This window comes from Chrysochloris asiatica, unplaced genomic scaffold, assembly GCF_000296735.1.
Source record: "Chrysochloris asiatica unplaced genomic scaffold, ChrAsi1.0 scaffold00054, whole genome shotgun sequence".
NCBI lineage: Eukaryota > Metazoa > Chordata > Mammalia > Afrosoricida > Chrysochloridae > Chrysochloris > Chrysochloris asiatica.
Genome location: NW_006408572.1, coordinates 870295 through 889823, shown reverse-complemented (window position 1 = coordinate 889823; position 19529 = coordinate 870295). Strand labels below are relative to the sequence as shown.

The 19529-nt window shown below is 47.5% G+C and overlaps 1 protein-coding gene across 3 annotated transcripts in view; it reads right to left on the bottom strand.

The window, feature by feature from the left end:
* ABR (active BCR-related) overlaps positions 1-19529 on the bottom strand; it is a 194767-nt gene that overhangs the window by 84661 nt on the left and 90577 nt on the right. For 2 of the 3 annotated variants that reach the window (XM_006863207.1, XM_006863206.1), the window contains one exon: positions 1596-1694. In XM_006863207.1, the coding sequence (XP_006863269.1) occupies positions 1596-1694 (99 nt within the window). Of the gene's footprint in view, positions 1-1595; positions 1695-11115; positions 11251-19529 lie in introns of those variants that run through there. The other variant, XM_006863208.1, reaches the window with a different exon arrangement.

Below are 19529 nucleotides of genomic sequence, written 5' to 3'. Positions count from 1 at the left end.
CTATTTCAACTCACTAATGTGAAGATGGCACAGGAATTAGCATTGTTTTGTTCTATTGTATGAATCAGAGCCAAGTCAGCATAATAAAACTACAACATTAATGCCTAGAGTATCGACTTTTATGTGTTCCATTTAATTTCTGACAACTTCCAATTTTCCTAGATTCATACTTTGTACTTTCCATGTTCTGATTATTAATGGATGTTTACAGAAGTTTCTTTTCATTTTGAGTCATACCTCATCAGCAAATAAAGATCCCAAAAGCTTTACTCCATTCAGGTTGGCTCTACTTTGAGGAGGCAGCAATTTCCCAGTTGTATTTTGAGTGCCCTCCAACCTGACGGGCTTATCTTTTGGCATTCTAACAGACAATGTTCCGCTACTATTCATAAGGTTTTCAATGGCCATTTTTTTCAGAAGTAGATCGCCAGCTCCTTCTTCCAAGTCTGTCTTAGTCTGGAAGTTCCACTGAAATCTGTCTGCAAGGGGTGACCCTGATGGTATTTGAAATACTGGTAACATAGCATCTAGAATCACAACAACACACAAACCATCTTAGGATGATAAACAACACACAAGTTCCATGAAACAGTACTTATTCTCACTATGTTAGGTATGCTGGTGAACCGTTTTACCTCAGTTCTGGTCTCTGGTCTACCTGCTACACTGCCCTCTTTTGGAAAACGTGCTGTGTATATCAATAAAGTTCTATGACAATCTAACACAAACTCGGTCCTGTCTGTTCCAAAGTGTTCAACCCTTTTGATACAGTGATTCTTTGGGTACTAAATGCCAAGTCCCCCTGGGATATTCAGTGGCTCCATTTCACACCCCAAGTACATAAATGTGCATCTTAACTTTCAGCTCTTAGGTAAGAAGGAGTTTCTACTGATCTATGCCCACATTTCTTATTCCTCCTTCTGCTATCACCTTATGTCTCAGACTGCAAAACACCCAAAGGGAAAGAACTTCTATGTCTCGATCACTCTGCATAATATCCAGACGCATCTCATAAGCACTTTCTTCAGAGACAAAAACATCTTCCATTTGTGTAGTACTTTCACCTTTTTGAAAACATTTTAATATTCACCTCCCAATACATGGAACAGGTATTTTCACCCCATCTCATGGATGAAGAAATTGAGTAACCTCTGTAGAAGGCTAAGGTTTATCTAATGGCTCAGAACTAAAGTACTTCTCACAACGACACAGCCAGCCATTCACCTTGCGTTTCCTAACACAAAGTCTCAAGGCACAGTGGAAAAAAGAAGGCTAGGGCCCCATCTGGCCTTAGAGTACCATAACTGATTAGTAATAGTTACACACCATGGACATGGGCAGCAGGAATGGTAGTGCTGCCCTGTGCTTGCCTCTCCTACCCTGACTGATCCTGTCCCTTCTCAAAGCTGGGGAATTAGAGACACAACACAGACCCTTTCTGGCAATGATCCCAGCTGCCTGAGGCCAAGCTATAAGCAAAACAGCACCGCAGACTCAAAAAAAGGCCCCCTTCCTCTTCAATTCCAAAATCCGTATTAAAGAGTAACTCTGTCCAACAGGTATACCGGAGGGTCCCAGAGCCAACAGATACTCACCAGCAACAGGGCTTCCAGCTGGTTAATGTAGATCTCTTCACTGGCCAGGAACCCTGAGAGAACCAGCTTCCGCATCTCCAGGCCTTTTCCTGCTTCCACCTGCAGCCAAGCAAACCAAAAGCTCATGAGAAAAGAACACAAAATTCTGAGTGGTGTCTTTTCTTGCATTTCCTTTCTTCTTGTAACTAACACTTTCAGAGGGAATAAAAGCAAGATATACTCATTATAAAAATTTGGGAAATAGAAATATCAAAGGGAAAATAATCACTCACACTCCACTGTTTACATCTTGCTTTTTTGTTTTCCCATTTTTTAAAAAAAAAATTCTCACTTCATATCCATCCATCCATCAACTTACCAAACCTCACATCAGAGCAAGATAATACAGGACCTGCCTTCATGTCTGGTGGGCAGTATAATGGTGGATTTAGAGACAGTTAAGTCGATGGAGGGTACAAACAGTTAACCAAAACTGTAGAGGTTCAAGTCAACCCAGAGGCACCTCTACTTTCGAAAAAATCAGCAATGGGATAAAGTTCTACTCTGACACATATGTGGACACTATGAGTTGTACTCAGTGGCAAGTACTTAAAGTGACAGACAGTTAAGAAGATTAAATAAGATTCCCATCCAGAGGGAGGGCACGGTCATAAGGGAGGAAGGAGCAGGGGCCAGAAGCTAAGCTTGGGAACACAGGAGACTCCTGAGGAGGCGATGAGCATGCTGAGAGGAGTAGGGGTGGAAAGAATAGGGACAGACATGGGTCTGGGAGCTTCCAGCTAGACTTCTGACTATATCGCCCTGTCCCTGGAGGCTCATTCCCACACCAGAAAGTGCTGGCTGTGGGTCCCTCAGCCTTACCCACACTGCTCTGCACCTCAATATTTCCTGACCACCTCGCTGTGGAAGGAACAGATGCAAAGTATCTGCTGCTTCCTCCAGAGCAAGGACCACACCCTATTAAAAGACTTAAATGCCCTTCAGTTAACACGACACCTGACACAGAGAATCCAAACCAAACCATACCGCTGTCATCGAGCTGGTTCCAACTCACAGTGACCCTGTGTAAGGCTTCCTAGGTTGTAAATCTTTATGGGAGCAGAAAGCCTCCTCTTCCTCCCAAGGAGTGGCTGGTGGATTTGAATTGTTGGCCTTGAGGTTAACAGGCCAACACTTCACCCACTATGCCACCAGGACTCCTTGGCACAGAGAAAATGCTCAATACCATTTATCCCCAAGTCCTTGAATGCTTCCTTGAGAATCTTTTATACAGCTCTTCCCTTCTGTTCCACCCTTCCACTCTGCTGTGCACCCCAATTCACAAAGGACAATCTCTCATGCACTTGCCTCTGGCAACATACCAGAGCCAGCCCACTCCTCTGAGAAAGCCAGCCGCCTTACACCTTACACTTGGCTAATACTGTAAAATATCATCATTCAGGGATTCAGTTAGGTGGTTCATTCATTTCTTTATTCACTCAACAAATATTTACTAAATGCCTGCCGGACCCTGTAGATATAATGAGAAACAAGCAGACCATAGTTTCTGCTCTCATGTGGCTTATCATTGAGACGGAGAGAAATAAATTAAATAAGGAAAAAAGTAAACACAGGACTATGTTGTTGTTGTCAAGTGACGTCCCCTATAGGGGTTCTGAGGAGGTGGGTTCACATCACCAACCTCACAATTAGCAGTCCAGTGCTTAACCTACATACCACACTAGGACTCCACACGCAGGACTATAAAGTATGTTGTTGTTATTGTTAAGTGCTGACTCATAGCGATTCAGAATAGGGCTTCTGATGAACAGCTGATGAGTTTGAATCGCCGCTGACCTTGTGGTTAAGTGCATTATCCCACAACGCCACACCAGGACTCCATAAAGTGTGTTGTTGTTGTTAAGTGCCGTCGAGTTGGTTCCAATCCATAGCGACCCCATATAGGGTTTCTAAGAAGCAGCTTGTGAGTTTGAACCACCAACCTTGCAGATCAAATCGACTTTATAGTCCAGCTGTCCTCAAATTGGCATCTGACTCATGACAACCCCATGTTTAATGGAATGAAATGTTCATCAATCCTGCACATAACCAAGATCAATTGCTGATTGGATCGTTGTGATCCACAAGGCTTTCATTGGCTGTTTTAGGGGAGCAGATCCTTAGGCCTTTCTTCCTAGTCTGTTCACTATCTTCTAGCAACACATAAGCCTCCACTGACAGATGGCTGGTAGGTAGCAGTGCACAAGGTGCATTTGGCTGAGGATAGAAGCCGGGGTTCCCACACGGAGGGTGAGGATTCTACCACTAAACTATGGGCCCAGCATATCCTTTAGGTGAGAACCTTCAGGGGCCCCTTGGGCCTGTCCCTGCCCTTCCAATCTCCCCTACAGCTACCCAACCTCTGAGTGTTCTGGCCTCTGAACCTTGGCTCTGGCTATTTCAGTTAACATGCCCTCTCCCATCCTGGTTTTTCTTGTCCAAATCCTAACCCCCCTGGAAGACACAGTAGAAGTCTGGTCTCCTCATCAAGTCTCCTTGGATCACCCTGGCCTGGACCATGGGCTCTCCTGTCAAGAGTGGGTGACACTGACCCTCAGCACCTTATAAGTGTCACCTATATCATTACTTGGCATGGTGACTTTCGAATCACCTGCGTACCTGAAGTCCAACACCACGTAGTATGTAGTGGCACCCAACATTTACTATATGCCTTTTTAGAGTCCTATAGTGTGGCACTATCAGATAAGCACTGGGCTACTATCCACAAGGTTGGGAGTTCAAATCCACCAGCCGCTCCTAGGAAACCCTATACAGAGGCAGTATTAGTTGGAATTGACTTGACAGCACTTAACAACAACATAAACCCTTTCGAGGTCCTAAGGTAGGCAAATGGTTTGCACTCAACTGCTAACCTAAAGGTTGGCAGTTCAAACCCACCCAATAGTGGCACAGAAGATATGGCCTTGGAATTTGCTTCCATTAAAATGGCAGCCAGAAAACCCTATAGAGCAGGTAGGATGTGATACATACAGGGGCTGCCAGGAGTTAGAATCAGTTAACAACAATAATTAACAACAACAGTCATCCCACTTCCTCATCCAGAGCTCAATACCCCACTGAGTATCGTAACTATATTAACCCATTATACAAAGGAAAACAGTGATGAGAATGCAGCCAGTGAGAGTGCTGGATTCTACCACAGCTCCCCTCACTCCAAATTCCACGCTTTTACACCAAACTAATGATTTCCTCACTTCATGCTCCTCACCATCAGGATTAGTGTTTATCTGACATCTCAAATAGATCCCCTTCTGGGCACTGGGCATCCTTAATAAAGACCAAGACAGTATATGAGGAAATCATCAAAACCCATGTAAATGTCAAGCATAGCTGCTGTCCCCCTGCTGGACCACCTTCCCCAGCACATTCTCACAGGCTTTCCCACACTTTCTCCACACCAGGGATTTAATCCTTTGCCTCCCCTATCAGCAAGTTAATAAGCAGGTCTGTGCTGGGGGGCTGCTGCCCCCAAAGTCTCTGAGACGCTATCTGATCCTGTGGCACACAGAATAATGGTCCACAAAGATATCCACATCCTAATCCCTGAAACCTGTGAATATGTGACATGACCTTAGATGGCAAAGGGAATTTCAGATGTGATTAAGGATTCTGAGACAAGCAGAGTATCTAGGTGGACCCTATATAATCACAGGGCCCTTAAAGGAGGGAGGCACGGGATCAGAGGGGGAGAAAAAGTGATGTGAAGACAAGTAGAGAGATTTGAAGATACTAGCTACAAGTTTGAAGGATGAGGTAATAAGTCAAGGAATGCAGGTGGCCTCTAGGGGCTAAAAAAATAGGCAAAGAAGCAGATTCTCCCAGAACCATCTAGAAGGAAGGCAGCCCTGCTGACCCACTTTAGACTTCTGACCTCCAGAGCTGTTGCTGTGTGCTGCTGAGTCAGTTCCGACTCATAGTGACCCTACAGGATAGAGAAGGCTTGTCCCAATGGGTTTTCTAGGCTATATTCCTTACAACAGCAGACGGTCAGGCCTTTTCTCTCCCAGAGCGGCAGAGGGGAGGTGGGGTCAAACCTTGGACCTTTTGGCTAGCAGCTGAGTGCCAACCATTGTGTAACCAGGGCTCCTTTTCAGAACAATAAGAGAATTTGTTTGTTTGGTTTTATGCCACTTCATTTATAGTGACTTGTTTCAGCAGTTCTTGTTGTTATTGTGAAGTGTTGTAGAGTCAGGTCCAACTCACAGTGACCTTGTATCGGGCTTCTGAGGTGTGGCTGGTGGTCTGAACTGCCAACCTTGCAGTTCAAACTGACCTTGCGGTCCAGTGCTTAGGAAACCAATATTAACCTCAAAGTTTAAGGAAGGCTTCATGTGCAGCAGGCACTTGAACTTCACAATCTGGTCGGAGAAATTACTATCTCAGGTGTAGGAAACCGAGGCACAGAGATTGGAAATGCTGTCTGAATTACAAGGCAGCTAGCATACCCTCCCTGGAACAAGATTAAAGCTGGGAGGAGGGCCCCAGCCCCTAACCTTCAAGGTCAGACCTGAGGCTTCCCCTCCTGTGCCCCATTCTTCAGTTCCCTGGCAACCAAGGATTTACCACAGGTCCTGGCAAACAAACACCTTGTAAAGGGAACTACCTGGGGCACACTGTGAGCTTAACTCTGGTGTCTACAGAGCTGGCTGGACTCGCAGCCCTAACTCCAGCCCAGCCTTCACCCACCCTCAACCACATGGAGGGTCCATTTCAGCAAGACATTCCTGACTCCCATCTCACAGTCCATTCCTTCAAGACGAGTTCTGAGGAGAAGACAGCATGGAGCCCCATCCCCAAAGATAACAGTCTCTCCCTCCCAGGAACCCCTACGCTGGGCCACACCACTCTCAAGCTTTGGTTGGGATGGGGGCGACGTGATGGAAACCTTAGGGATATGGAATGAGATTCTGTACATTTCACTAAGAGGAGGCCGATTGCTCACACAAACAAAAATTCCAAACCCTAGCCACCAAGTCAGTTCTGGCTCCTGGTGATGCAGGTGTTCAGAGCAGAATTGTGCTCCACACGGATCTCAAAGCTGGAAGCTTTTAGAAATGCATCACCAGGCTTTTATCTGAAGCACCTCTGGGTAGATTCAAACTGCTGTCCTTTGGTTTAATAGCCAAGCACTTAACCCTTTGTGTTTGCAGGTTCAGTTACCACCAGAAACCTCTTCCATCTTTTCTTTGCTTTCCTCAGCTTAGAATTGATGGGAATTTACAATTTCATCAACCCCTGTAGGGTTATTCTAGTCTTTTAAAAGACCAGAGTCCAATATTCATCCATTCATTCCTCACTCCATGTACTGGAACTCAAAAGGGAAGAGACAATGTCCCCAAGAAGCTCTCCAGAGGTGTCTACACACCCAGAATCCCCTGGGCAAGCTGCCTAGATCTCTAGAGTGCCATGCTGCTTGTCAGTCCCCCAGCACAGGGAAGCTACCTTCTCAGGGACACTGTCTCCACTTCCACCATGCAGAGCCAATGAAACACAGCCATGGATGGCCTGTTCATTCTCTGCATTTTACACAACTTGCTAGGATGAAACTTAGTCAGTTTGAGGCCCCGAATCCCAAGATATCAGGTCACTCTGACAGGGACAGTATCTACAGGTAAGGCTTGGTTAGCTCTGGCCTAGAGTTCTACAGAGTTTAGAACAAAATAAAGCCTTCAAAGACTTGGTTCTAGGCCAAATCAAGCCAATCTCTCCAGGAGCCTTGATCTCCCTCAACCAGAGTGAAGACCCGACAGTCAGCGCCAGGGCTACAATTCAAAGGCTTCAGCAGAGGCCTCTGCAGGCAGAATTCAGTCTGTGGGATACCCAGGACAACCCCAGTCTGCAAGGAGCAGCCAGCGGGACTTACTAAGTTGGACGCTACTACCGGAAACTGGGGGGGTGCACCTAGGCCAAGCCTAAACCTCAGCACCACTTGGTCCCTCTCTGAGCAGGAGAGGGACATGCCAGCCCTTCTCTCCTCCCCCTAGCACCAAGCAGCCCCCAAACACTAAGAGATGGGCAGTGGGGTGCAGTAGGGGTTCTTTAGCTACTTCCAACAGAATTTACAGCAGGCAGGACCAGGCATCCACTGAGGGTGGAGAGGTGGATACAGACCAAATTTAAGCAGCTTCTCCCCGCAAAGGGTGAGTCCCCATATTCCAGGGTTCCCTACTGTCTGGAGCTTCCAAGTAGGCTCCACCACGGGATCAGGGCAGTGATCCCCAAACCTGAGTCATTCCTATGCCACCTTCGTAGTTTCTGCCATACTCACGGATCACCTATCCTCCTCCTAATTAAGCCATAGTCTTCTTAACAACTGACTTTTCAAAAATACAGCCTGATCCCAACCAAACATGATAGCTGAAAGCCTAGGAAAGCTACACAAGTTGCAGTTTTTTCTAAGATACCTTAAAATATAAACCTGACAACCAAAATACAAAATAGGCACCCAGGTGCCACCTAAAATCATCTTTCTTCCCAATCACCACATACGTGGTCCACACTTTGGGAAACACCCAAGTAAGGGACAACAGATATGGCCTTCAAGACACAAGGAGAAAGAGACTTGCGAGTTTGAAACAGAAATACAGGCATTTCAGAACATCCATTAACAACTGACACAGAACTGTTAATTTGCATTACAAAGGGTTTGAAAAAAAAAAAAAAATCCTGACAAATGAGTTTCTTTAAATAGCAGCTTCTCCAAGGTCCCTCTCAGCCCTCCTTTTAATAGAGTTGTATGTAAGAGTTTTTGGGAAATAGAACGTCTTACAGATAGATGGGAGGTGAGAGTGTTGCCTGTATTTTCATTATTATTAGTTTATAGATCATTAACTCCTCAAAGGCAAGCCTGGATTGAGAGCAGCAGAAACCTACAGCTCCAGCTCTGGGGAAAAACTCTGCCAACTTTGCACATGCCACACAGGAAGATGAAGCATCTCCGAAATTATACTGCAAAAGGATTGATGGATAGGCATTTGGGACACATGCTCCAGAGCATCACTGCTGTTTAAGGTAAGTACCTCTGAAGTAAAGTAATAGCACAGAGAGAACTGCCTTGGACTCTTACCAGCTGAAGAGCTTATAACACAGGAAATGTGCCAGGACTTTCCTCAGCCCCAGAACAGGCGTGCACCCTCCAGAAATGCCCCTTGACCACACCCGTGCACACGGACAAGCACACACATGCGTACCTAGCCCAGCTCTCACGCAACTACAAGTGGTCTTTCTTTCTCTGAATTTGGTAACATCAGCTCAGGACTTTTCTCTTGACCTTGATCACTTTCTCATTAAAGTCCTCTCCTCTGTGCACTTGATCTGTGAACTCTGTGTGAGAAAGGAGCATGCTCTGTTCAACTCTGTCTTCTCCCTGATGCCAGGCAGAGTGTTGTGAATAGAATAAGCAACCTGCCAGTGTTTAATTTAGTCACTTTGCTTGTCGCCTCCCTCTCTAGATGGCTAAGCCTGGCAGAAGAGGAGGATATTTTGGAGGAGTTGAGGATAAGAAGACAGAGACTCTAGGATTTCTCAACACTCAAGAAACTCCCCCAAGTGGCAGCAAGGCTGTCCCAGGTACTCATGGAGACCTGGGGTGGGCCCCATTAGGCCTCCCAAGTTCTCACTGTACAGGGTTCAGCAATGAGTATAACATGGTACTTGTCCTCAAGAAACTAGGACATAACTCAGAGAGGCAGATGTGTATACAATGTCTAGAATTTCAAGCAGAATAAAGTATCAGCTGGAAGGCAGGGTGAAGGGGTGGGTTCAGGCCCATGAAGGAACACACGAGTTGGGGTCTCAGAGAAGCACTACCCTGCCTCTATGCTCCCAGCTGGCTCTCCTGGTTCACAATCAGACTTTTCCCCATCCCATTCCTAAGGGGGAGTCTAACCCTAAGCACCAAAGCCACATGAGGACAACGAAAGACATGACTTACTCCCCATGCTCCGCACCATTGCCAGGTGAGAGAACAAGGGGTAGGGTGCTAGCTACAGTCTGCCTCCCATTCCAGCTCCACTCTGCTCCCTACTCAAGCTTGCAGCCGCTGCTCCACCCAGACGCTACACATCAGTCATCTCCACCCAGCCATCTACCACACCAGCCATCTACCACACATGCGCCTGCAGCCTATTTTTACCTCATTAGCTCCTCCTCAGATCCACACTGTGATGTGGGCAGGGCAGGGTCTGACTGACCCCCATCTTACAGTGATGGACAATAGGCCCAGAGGGGTTTGGTGACAGGCTCTTGCCCCAGCAATGCTCCCAGCACCATGCCCTCCAGGGTACAGGTTGCCCAAACCCAGGCCTGCAGGTCCCCATGTGGGCACTCTGGCAGTTTGGCTTTGCAGTCTGCCAACTCCCTGCCTCACTGGCTCTGTCTTCCAGCCACAGAGCAGAGTGAAGCTAAGCAGAAGGTTTAACAGCTAGAGCTCTTAGAGGTGGGCCCAGGTAGAAGAAAGGAAGAACCATGGTAGCCAGGTTGGCTGTTGGCTGTTTACCTAAAGACTGATGATTCAAAGCCTCCCAGTGCTGCTGCAGAAATAAGGATTGGCAGTTTGCTTCCATAAAGATTACAACCAAGACAACCCTATGGAGTATTCCTATTCGGTCACACATGGGGTCACTGTGGGTCTGAAAAGGCTTAATGACAAGAGGTTGATACAGTATAAATGGTGAGTCCTGTTCTTGGGGAAGGGGGTAGACAGCAGGGAAAGGGGTCAATGCAATCACCGGCCCCCTCTTGCTCTACCCTCCACACAGCTCTCTGGCAGAGGAGAGATGCTCCTGCTGGAGATGCCCATACTCCATGAGAGGGTGGGCTGGGATCCAATAGTTGCGTCCTGCCTACCCACCTACCCACAAAGCCAACTGTTAGTGCCCTTCCTTAGCTGATCCAATTCTTTTCCTTTGAGGAAACTCTGTGACCCCTGACTCTCGACCTCGCCAAAGGCTCCCTTGTCCCAGCCCTGATGCACTGGGAGTCCCCAGTCTCCTTGCTAGAAGAGGGTGGCCTCCTTGCCCGAACTTCATGAATGCGCTTATCCTACCGTTGCCATGGAAACAGTGAATTATAGCCTCCCATTTCAAGTCAGCTAGCTCCTCTGGGGGTAGCAGGCTGACACCACTGACGTGCGCACCAGGTGACTCATGTCACTGCCGGAGAAAGCCTCCAGCACAGCTGGCTTAGGGAAAGCCAACAGCCACTCCCCCTGAGGACAACTGGTTGGGTGGGAGGCAGGCAGGCAGGCACTGCACCTCTCCCCCAGGAACAGCTGCAGGGAGAGCCCGGCCCCTCCATCCCTGGGCGGGCAATCAGGCGAGCCCGGCCCCTCTCAGAATGAGTGAGGTGCTTCTCCACAACCGGGAGGTATGTGCACGAATCAGCCATTTCTGCCCTTACACGCGGCTTCTGCCAGCCCTGCCCCCTCCCCACAAGCATCCAGGGCGTGTCACATTCCCACCTTCACAGCCACCAAGAAGGGGGACCCTGAGCCCGGGCTGGTCGGGGTTCCCAGCTCACACTCCTCCAGGAGAAATACATCTTCATCCTCCAGAACCTTGTCCAACAAGCCTATTGCCTCTTCTTCCTCTTCCATGGTAGCCGGAGCCCGCGGAGGGCAAACAGGAAGCAGGGTCCACGCAGCAGTAGCGGCAGCAGCAGAGGCAGCGGTCTGGGAGGGAGAAGAGCGTGCAGGGCAGGCCTAAACCAGCATGCTGGCCTCCCCGGAGTCGGTCCTGGCACCTGGCCACCGGCTTCCGATGAAAGGCTCCATTATGAACCTTTTCCTGCTGCCGCTCTCCAGCCCTCCGGTGTGCCCGGGCTGCGGGCCCGCCTCCCGCACGTCCCCGCCCTGCGAAAGGGGAAGCGAGTCCTCAGGGCAGCCCAGGCCGGTCTCAGCCGCCTCGCCTCGGGGCGCTCCGACTCTGCTGCTGCTGCTGCCGCCGAAATTCTGAGCTGTCACTGGAGAGAAACTGGCGCCCGGTGGAGGAAAAGGAAACCCCTTTACGGCACCGCGGCCCCTTCCTGGGCCGGGCACGGGCCGGGCCGCGGGCGGGGCGCCGCTGCGGTGGGTGAGGGTCGGGCCGCCGCTCGGGTCCTCCGCGCGGGCCGGTTCTCCAGCTCCTTCCAGGACGCCCCGTCGCTGCGGCCCGGCCCCACAAAGTACGCCCTTTCTGGAATCGGAGGTTTGCGTTTACTATTAATACACAGGAAATGCACGTCTTGACTTGCGAGGTGGAGCCGTTCCCTCTCTGTGGTCACCGGGCATACCGGCTGGCGGAGGCTGCTGGAGAGCAGAGGAGGAGGAGAAGGCGGAGGGAGGGAGGCCGCAGACAGGGCCGGGCGCAGGGGGGAGGTCTGCTTCCCAGAGACAGACTTTATTTACAACCCTTCTCCAAAGCAGAGGCAGCGGCGAGGGGAGGAGCAGTTTCTCCACACAGGTTCTCTGGACAACCTGGCCCAACCTCAGTGGGACTTGCGGGTCCTCTGTGGCTATGCCACTTTGCACCTCTTGCTCACGGTTTGTCACCTTTGCTGAGGAGGAAACAAGGCCTGCTGAGAAACCACAGTTTCTATCCCCATCATGGTTGGTGAACAAGGCTTTGTTAAAGAGAGGCTCCGACCTGCCTTGACATATTAAGACCCCCAAGTGCCAGGTTTCTGGGTCCCACCACAAGCCATACTCACAGATGGTGTTGAGAAGGGCAACTCCACTTCCTTAGGGCCGTTACCCTTCAAAATGGGGGCCTTGGCCTAAAAGAGTCAACTCCACAGGGAAGGGCACCCATAACCCGGGGCGGATTGCATCTCCAATCCTGCCCACTCCCAGCCTACCATGGAGTAGACTCAACTCATGGCAATCCCACGCCCAACAGCATGAAATGCTACCTGGTGCTGAACGATCTTCATGATCCATTGTGGATCAGACTGATGCCATTTATAGGGTTTTTCTTGGTTTATTTATAGAAACAGGCATCCAAGACTTTTTTTTCCTAGTTTGCTTTAACCTGGAAATTCTACTGAAACCTGTTCAGCATCATAGCAACACGAAAGCCTCCACTGATAAAACAAATCCACTGGCTAGAAATCAAATCTTGGTATCCTGCATGGAAGGTGAAAATTGTACCACCAAACCACTACAGCCTCCTTGTCAAAGCTTCCTGTTGTTTGTTGTTGTCAGACTGACTCTGAATACAGAAGCTAAACTCCTCCAGAGGGCCAAGTGCACATTTTGGTCTTCTAGCCCTCATCCCTGAGATGCATAAAGCACTTACTCTCACGGGAAAAGTGTTTTGGGACAGCACAAGAGCTAGGGCAGGGGTTCAAACTCTAGTACCAATGAAGTGGCAGGTAAGGACAGGGTCAGCTGAAGAACCACTCAGTTCCAGCTGACAGCTGCCAAAAGGAGTGCAGGTTCAAGGTAGCATCATTCTGAATTGTTCAAGAGAAGCTGGAAATTGGGATTCTTAGGTGAAATCTGATTTTTTTTTAAATGGTAAATCCTTTATCTGTTTAAAACTCATGGTGCATGTCAAATGAAATTTCTGTGCAGTGAAATAGGCCCATAAACTGGGTTGCTGCCTTTCTTCTGGAATCCGGTCATTTCTTTGAGGGTAGGGTAGAAGTTGTGCATAGTGTGTTGGGGGTGGGGTGGGGTGGGAAGGGCTAAACACATCCTCTGTCTTATATCTTCATCAGACTTGGCATCTTAGAATCAAATTTAGCTTTACACACTTTCAATTCATCACTTGTCTTCATAAACCTGTATGACAGGTGCCACCAACTGGGTAAATAAAGTCAAAACACAGGCTTCTGGGTAGTAAGTCCTGAAGCTCCAGGCCTACTCACTCTAATCCCCCATATTCCACTATCCTCCCAACCTTATCTCCAGCCCAGAGATCCCCTCACAATCTTTTGTATGCTTCTAGCCCACAAATCTTCCTCTTTAATCTAAGCTCCCACTAAGTGTAGCCAGGACCAGCCAATGTGTGGCTCTTAATGATGTCCTAGACTGTCAATCAACAAATGCCTCATGTGTCTACAACTGGTCTCTCTTAATGAATCTTCCTCATGGCCTGTCAGGTGGTGACTGTCTGGTCACAGGATGAAGACTCTTAACTGTTGAGGCATTTGCAAAGGATGATCAGGCATGCACCATCCTGGGCCCACCTAGCCTCAGCACCTCAGCCAAGAACAGAACCCTTCTCTGAGCTTTCAAGCTGAGAGGAAGAGGTTTGGGGAAGTTAGAGGAGGGGGAAGGAGGGTTGGATGGGAGGTTTCTAATTCCCAGCTCACCTCCCAAAAATGTCTGTGGAAGCTTGGAAGCTAGATGTGGCTCCTGCCATTCTATCAGCAGTAGAGAACCTGCCCTCCTTAGACACAGTCTCTTCCCTAAGCTGAGGGATTTGAGGTGACCTCTCTGGGGCCCAAACGAATCGGGCTGCCAACCTCAAGGTCGCCAGTTTGAAACTACCAGCTGTTCCGCAGAAGAAAGATGAGGCTTTCTGCGCTGGTGAAGATTTATAGCCTCGGAAGCAGGGTCGTTATGAGTTGGAACCAACCCCACGGCACACAGCCACCACCACCTCTGGGGCCCCAAAACTGACAGGCCATTGCTCAATGCCTGTTCCACCAGAGTCTCACTCCACCCACACCCCATGCTCTCCCTCCAATCCCTAGGGTTTTCCTGCCCCTCCCTGGACTGGGTTATAAATAGCTAGGGCACATCTGAAGGGCCCTTTCAGGCACAATTCCTCATTTGGTTTGGGTGGGTGAGGCTGTTCCCAGGGCTTGGGAACAACCAGGCCTGGCATTCTCCAGGACCTGTGTGCCAGCTCAGGGTCTTGTGCCATAGCTTCTGTCTTCTGCTCTTCAGGCTCAACTGCACGGAATACCCCCACAGGTCAGACAAGCAGCCAGCATGGGAGATGGGCCTAAAAGCACAAGGGTCCCTCATGTGTCCCTTCTGACACCCATGGGAGTCTTCAAAAGTATCTCCAACTCTATCCTTACCCCCTTATTCTCTAAGACCTGAAACCCCAAAGAAGCTGCTCCCTGAGCATCACAAGGCATCACTACCCCCCTACTATCCCAGTTAACTGGAAATTCCAATGAGTAACCAAAGTAGACACAGAATGCCCTTCCACCGGGCACACAGACACCACTCAGAGGCCCTCGGTCCTCCAAGTGGAGGGGAAATGACTCACAAGTCCCAAGTGTGCCCCCTCCCTTTCCCTTACAAATGTCCAAGCCAGCTGTGCCCACGCCCTGGACCTGAGCTCCTTCCCATCTCCATACTCGGCTTGCTTCAGCCTGCTTCCTAATGCTTCTCTCCAAAGACCCCCTAACTGCCTTATTCTGAAGCTAAAGGCCTCCTTCCTCTCCTCCTTGGCTCTGCATTCTGACGTTCCCAAATTCCTCAGCTCCAATGCCCATGTGGTACCACCTCTGACCACTCCTTGATCTTCCTGGCTGGCTCTACTTTCTCCTGCCTCCTATAAATATGAAGTCACCCACCCCAACCCCAGGCCTCAGCCCTCTGCTCTCTGCCCCTGGAGAACTCATTCCTTCTCAATGTTGGAACCACTGCTTCTAGGCTAACAACACCTTTCACTGTCTCCAACTCCAGAGTTTTGCTAAACTCCTGGTTTGACTCCTGTACTGTCAGCTGGACCTCCATACTTGGAAGTGTCTCCACTGGCTCTCAGAGCAACAGAGCCAAAAGCCCCTTCCTCCTCTCGAAACTAGCTTCCCCTTCTGGCTTCTCCACTTCTGGTGATGGTGCTACCATCTTCTGACTCTTCCTTCCCTCAAACTCCACATCCCTTTTATTTGGTCCCTTTGGTTCTTCCTTCTTTTCCTTTCCCAAAGCTACCAGCATTTAACCCCTTATCTGACTGCAATAATGATTGTGTCTGCACATCTAGCTGGTTGTTCACGCATTTATTCAAACCTAGAGAAGAACTTCCAGTCAGCATCTCTGGACCTGCTATTACAGACACACAAATGGGTCAAATATGGCCCTTACCACCTAAAGGGGGTGGCAGCCATTTGAACAACCAGGGTCATGTTCTATTTTCCAGGCACTATGAGGTCTCTTGGAGCCCTGGTGTGGCACTGTGGGTTAATGTGCCAGACTGCAAATCCGTTTGAATTGTAAGGTCAGTGGTTCAAGATCACCAGCTGCTCCTTGGAAACCCTATACAGGGTTGCTATGGGTCGGAACCGACTCGACGGCACTTAACAACAACAACATGAGGACTCCTGGTGTGGCACTGTAGGATCAACACTGGACTGTAAACCACAAGGTTGGCAGTTCAAACCCACCAGCTGCTCTTTGGAAACTTTATACAGGGTCACTATAAGTCAGAATCGACTCAATGGTACTTAACAACAACAATGACATGGAAACAAATGAGTCTGGGCGTGGCACTGTAGGATAAGCATAAGCATACTATCCACAAAGTTGGCATTTCAAAATTCCTGTACAGGGTCACTATGAACGGGAACCAACTTGATGGCACTTAACAACAGCAACATGGGGACAAAGGATGAAGAAGGGTCTAACCTCACCTGAGAGGAAAAGCTGCATAGGAGAGGTGGTTTCTAAGTAGCATCTTTAAAGATGAGAAAGGGGAAACTCATAGAAGGGTGTCCCGGCAGAGAGGAGAGCTTGTGCCAAGGGACGAGGGTCTGGGGAGAAAGGTTTTGTAAAGGAACCTTACGACGCATGGCTGGAGGACACAGAAGAGGGGCTGGAGACGAACCTGAAGAATTAGGCTGGGACCACATCATGGAAGGTAGGGGCATGGACTCTCCCAGGGGCAGTGTGGCACTGACTGACATTTCTGACACCTGCTAAGCCCATACTTTCAAAGTTACTCTCCACAAACCCAAAGGCTTCCTCTCAGGCTCATTCTCCATCCTGTCATTCACTTATCCACTTACTCAGCAAGTATTTATTAATGATCTAGTGGGCACCAGGCATGTGCAAGCATTCAGAACGCAGCCACAAACGGGGCACTCTGATTTCATAGTGTGATGGCGAGCCAATGCACTGCTAAGGAAGGGTAGTGCAGAGGGTGACGGGTGTCAGCGCTGGTGGAACAGGGCAGTGGCAAGGGAATGGCAGTACTGGGGGGGGGGGGGCGGGGAACGTAATTTCAGAACAATGAGGGTGAGCTATAACTCTGTTGAAAGATAGCAAGAAAAGACCTACTTTGATTTTAAATGTTCATACTCTGTGATTCAGTAATCCTGCTTGGAAATTTTTTTCAGCAAAAACATTTCTACAAGGATGCAAAGATCTATGTACAAAGATGGTCACTGAAGTAATGTTTATACCAGTGAGAGACTAGAAACAACCCAAATGTCTGTCTGAAGGGGATTTGTGATATATAAATGAATTATGGAATATAAATGAATTGTGGTATGGCCAAAAAATGAAATACTACATACAGTCATGTAGAAGAAAGAGGTGGATTTTAAATACTACATGTAAGGTGTTGAAGCGTCATTAAAGAAACAAAAGCAAATTGCATAGTTATATAGGAGTATGCGAGAATTTAATGGGAAGACAGCAGACACACTACAAGGACCCTCTACCTCTACAACAAAGACACGAGAGTTCAATCAAATGCACGCCAATGAAAATTCTGGCACCTTGAACTTTAGAAGAAAGGTTAGAAAGGTAGATGGGAGGAGAGGCCAAGCAGGGATGGGAGAGGGAGACTAACTGGTGAGCGGCTGGCCAGAGCAGCTTTGGTAGCGGAGGGAGGTCTGGAGCAGATTTGCTCTAGAACTACAAAACCTACAGACCTCCAGAGCAGCATTTAACCAGACCCCCTGCCCTCAGCTTCCCTGTGATCCTAACAGACACTGAAACCAGTTCCATGGAGGGATTCAGTGCCCTGAACATAGAGAACACTAGGAACTCCATCTAAGGCCAGGAACTCTGCTGCACATTCTTTCCACAACCACCTTGTGAACTGCTTGAATTGCAGGAGCCCCCCCAAGAGATTTCTCTCTCTGGGTCCAACAAGTAACTGCACTGTTTGTTTTTACAAATACAACCCCACAATGTCCCAGAGACAACAATTTTACCTCACACAAAGAAACAAGAGCTAATGGCTCAAACAAATGACCAATATGCAGAGCCAGAAAATGTTTCTGAAGAAGAAAAGGTAATGGAACTCACTGAAAAATAATTGAAACGAATGTTAAAATTAGGTACCTTCAAAGGATCTATAGAAAGACCGAGGTAAGCAAGAACACAGGAAAAAACTTGCGAAGAATTCAGGAATACACTACAAGAACAAACAGACAAAATAAATGCAAATTTTGAAACAATACAAAACCTGCATTTAGAAATCCAGAAGATTAATACTAAGATCTCAGAAATGGATAATACATTGAAAGGGCAAAGGAAAATATGTGAAGCAATGGAAGCCCAAATTAGTGAACTTGAAGAGAAATCTCTCAATACTAGTATGCTAGAAGAACAATCAGAAAAAAAGAATGAAAAAATCCGAAGAAAGCCTGAGAGTTATGTGGGACACCTGAGGAGGAACAACTTATGGGTGATTGGATTTCCAGACCAGGAAGAGACAAACACAGAGAAAATTATTAGAGTTGCTGGAAGAAAATTTCTCTAACATCATGAAAGACGAGAAGATAAGTATATCAGGAAGCTAAATGAACCCCAACCAGTAGAGATCCAAAAAGAAAATCATCAAGACATATCATAATCAAACTTTCCAAAATAAAAGACAAGGAAAGAATCCTGAGGTTATCTAGTGAAAAATGAAAAGTTGCCTACCTACAAAGGAGAACCAATAGCTCTGATTTCTCAGCAGAACCCATACAGGCAAGAAGGCAATGGGATAACATATACAAAACTCTGAAAGAAAAAAATTGCCAACCAAAAATCATATACTCAGCAAAGATATCCTTTAGATACAATGGTGAAATGAGGCCCTTTCATGATAAACAGAAATTAAAGGAATTTTGATTGACCAGACCAACTTGACAAAAAATGTTAAAGGATGCTCAACAACAGCAGACAACAACCTGAGGTTACCATACATGACAATACCAGCCAGAACTTAATCCAGATATAGAAGAATTTGAAGTGAAATAAACCCACATGAATGAAAATAGGGAACCAGGGATATCAATGTATGAAGTCAACTACAAAGCAAAAATAGGTACTAGTGTAGATATAGAATTTCCAAATGGTAAGGAAGTCAGGTAGGTTTTAAAATAAAACAGACTGTTGTAAGCAAAAAATATATATATATATTACAAGGTAACCTCAAAGAAAAATAATATACCTGCATATCAAAATAAAAAGAAAGAGGAAAACCATAAAGATTTATAAACATTAAAACAACAGAAATGAAAATGAAAAGAAAACCCACAAACAAAATGGACTCATCAGAAAAAAGTTATATGAAACAAAGAATCCAGCAGGCCTCGCCGCCCCCACAAGAAAAAACACACAAAGAAATGACAACAATCAGTTCATATCTATTAATAATTACACTGAATGTAAATAGATTAAATGTACCAGCCAAGAGACATAAAGGGAAGAATGGATAAGAGAACAGGATCCTTCAACGTGCTGTCTACAAGTTGTTGTTGTTAGGTGCCATCGAGTCGGAACCGACTCATAGAGACCCCATACACAGCAGAAGGAAACAATGTCTGATCCTGGGCCAACCTCACTACCGCTGCCACACTTGACACCATCAATGATGCCACCTGGCCAATCCATCTCGTTAGGGGGTCTTCCTCTTTTTCTCTGACCCTCCACCTTACCCAGCATGACATCCTTCTCCAGCGACTGTTTCCTCCGGACAATATATCCAAAGTATG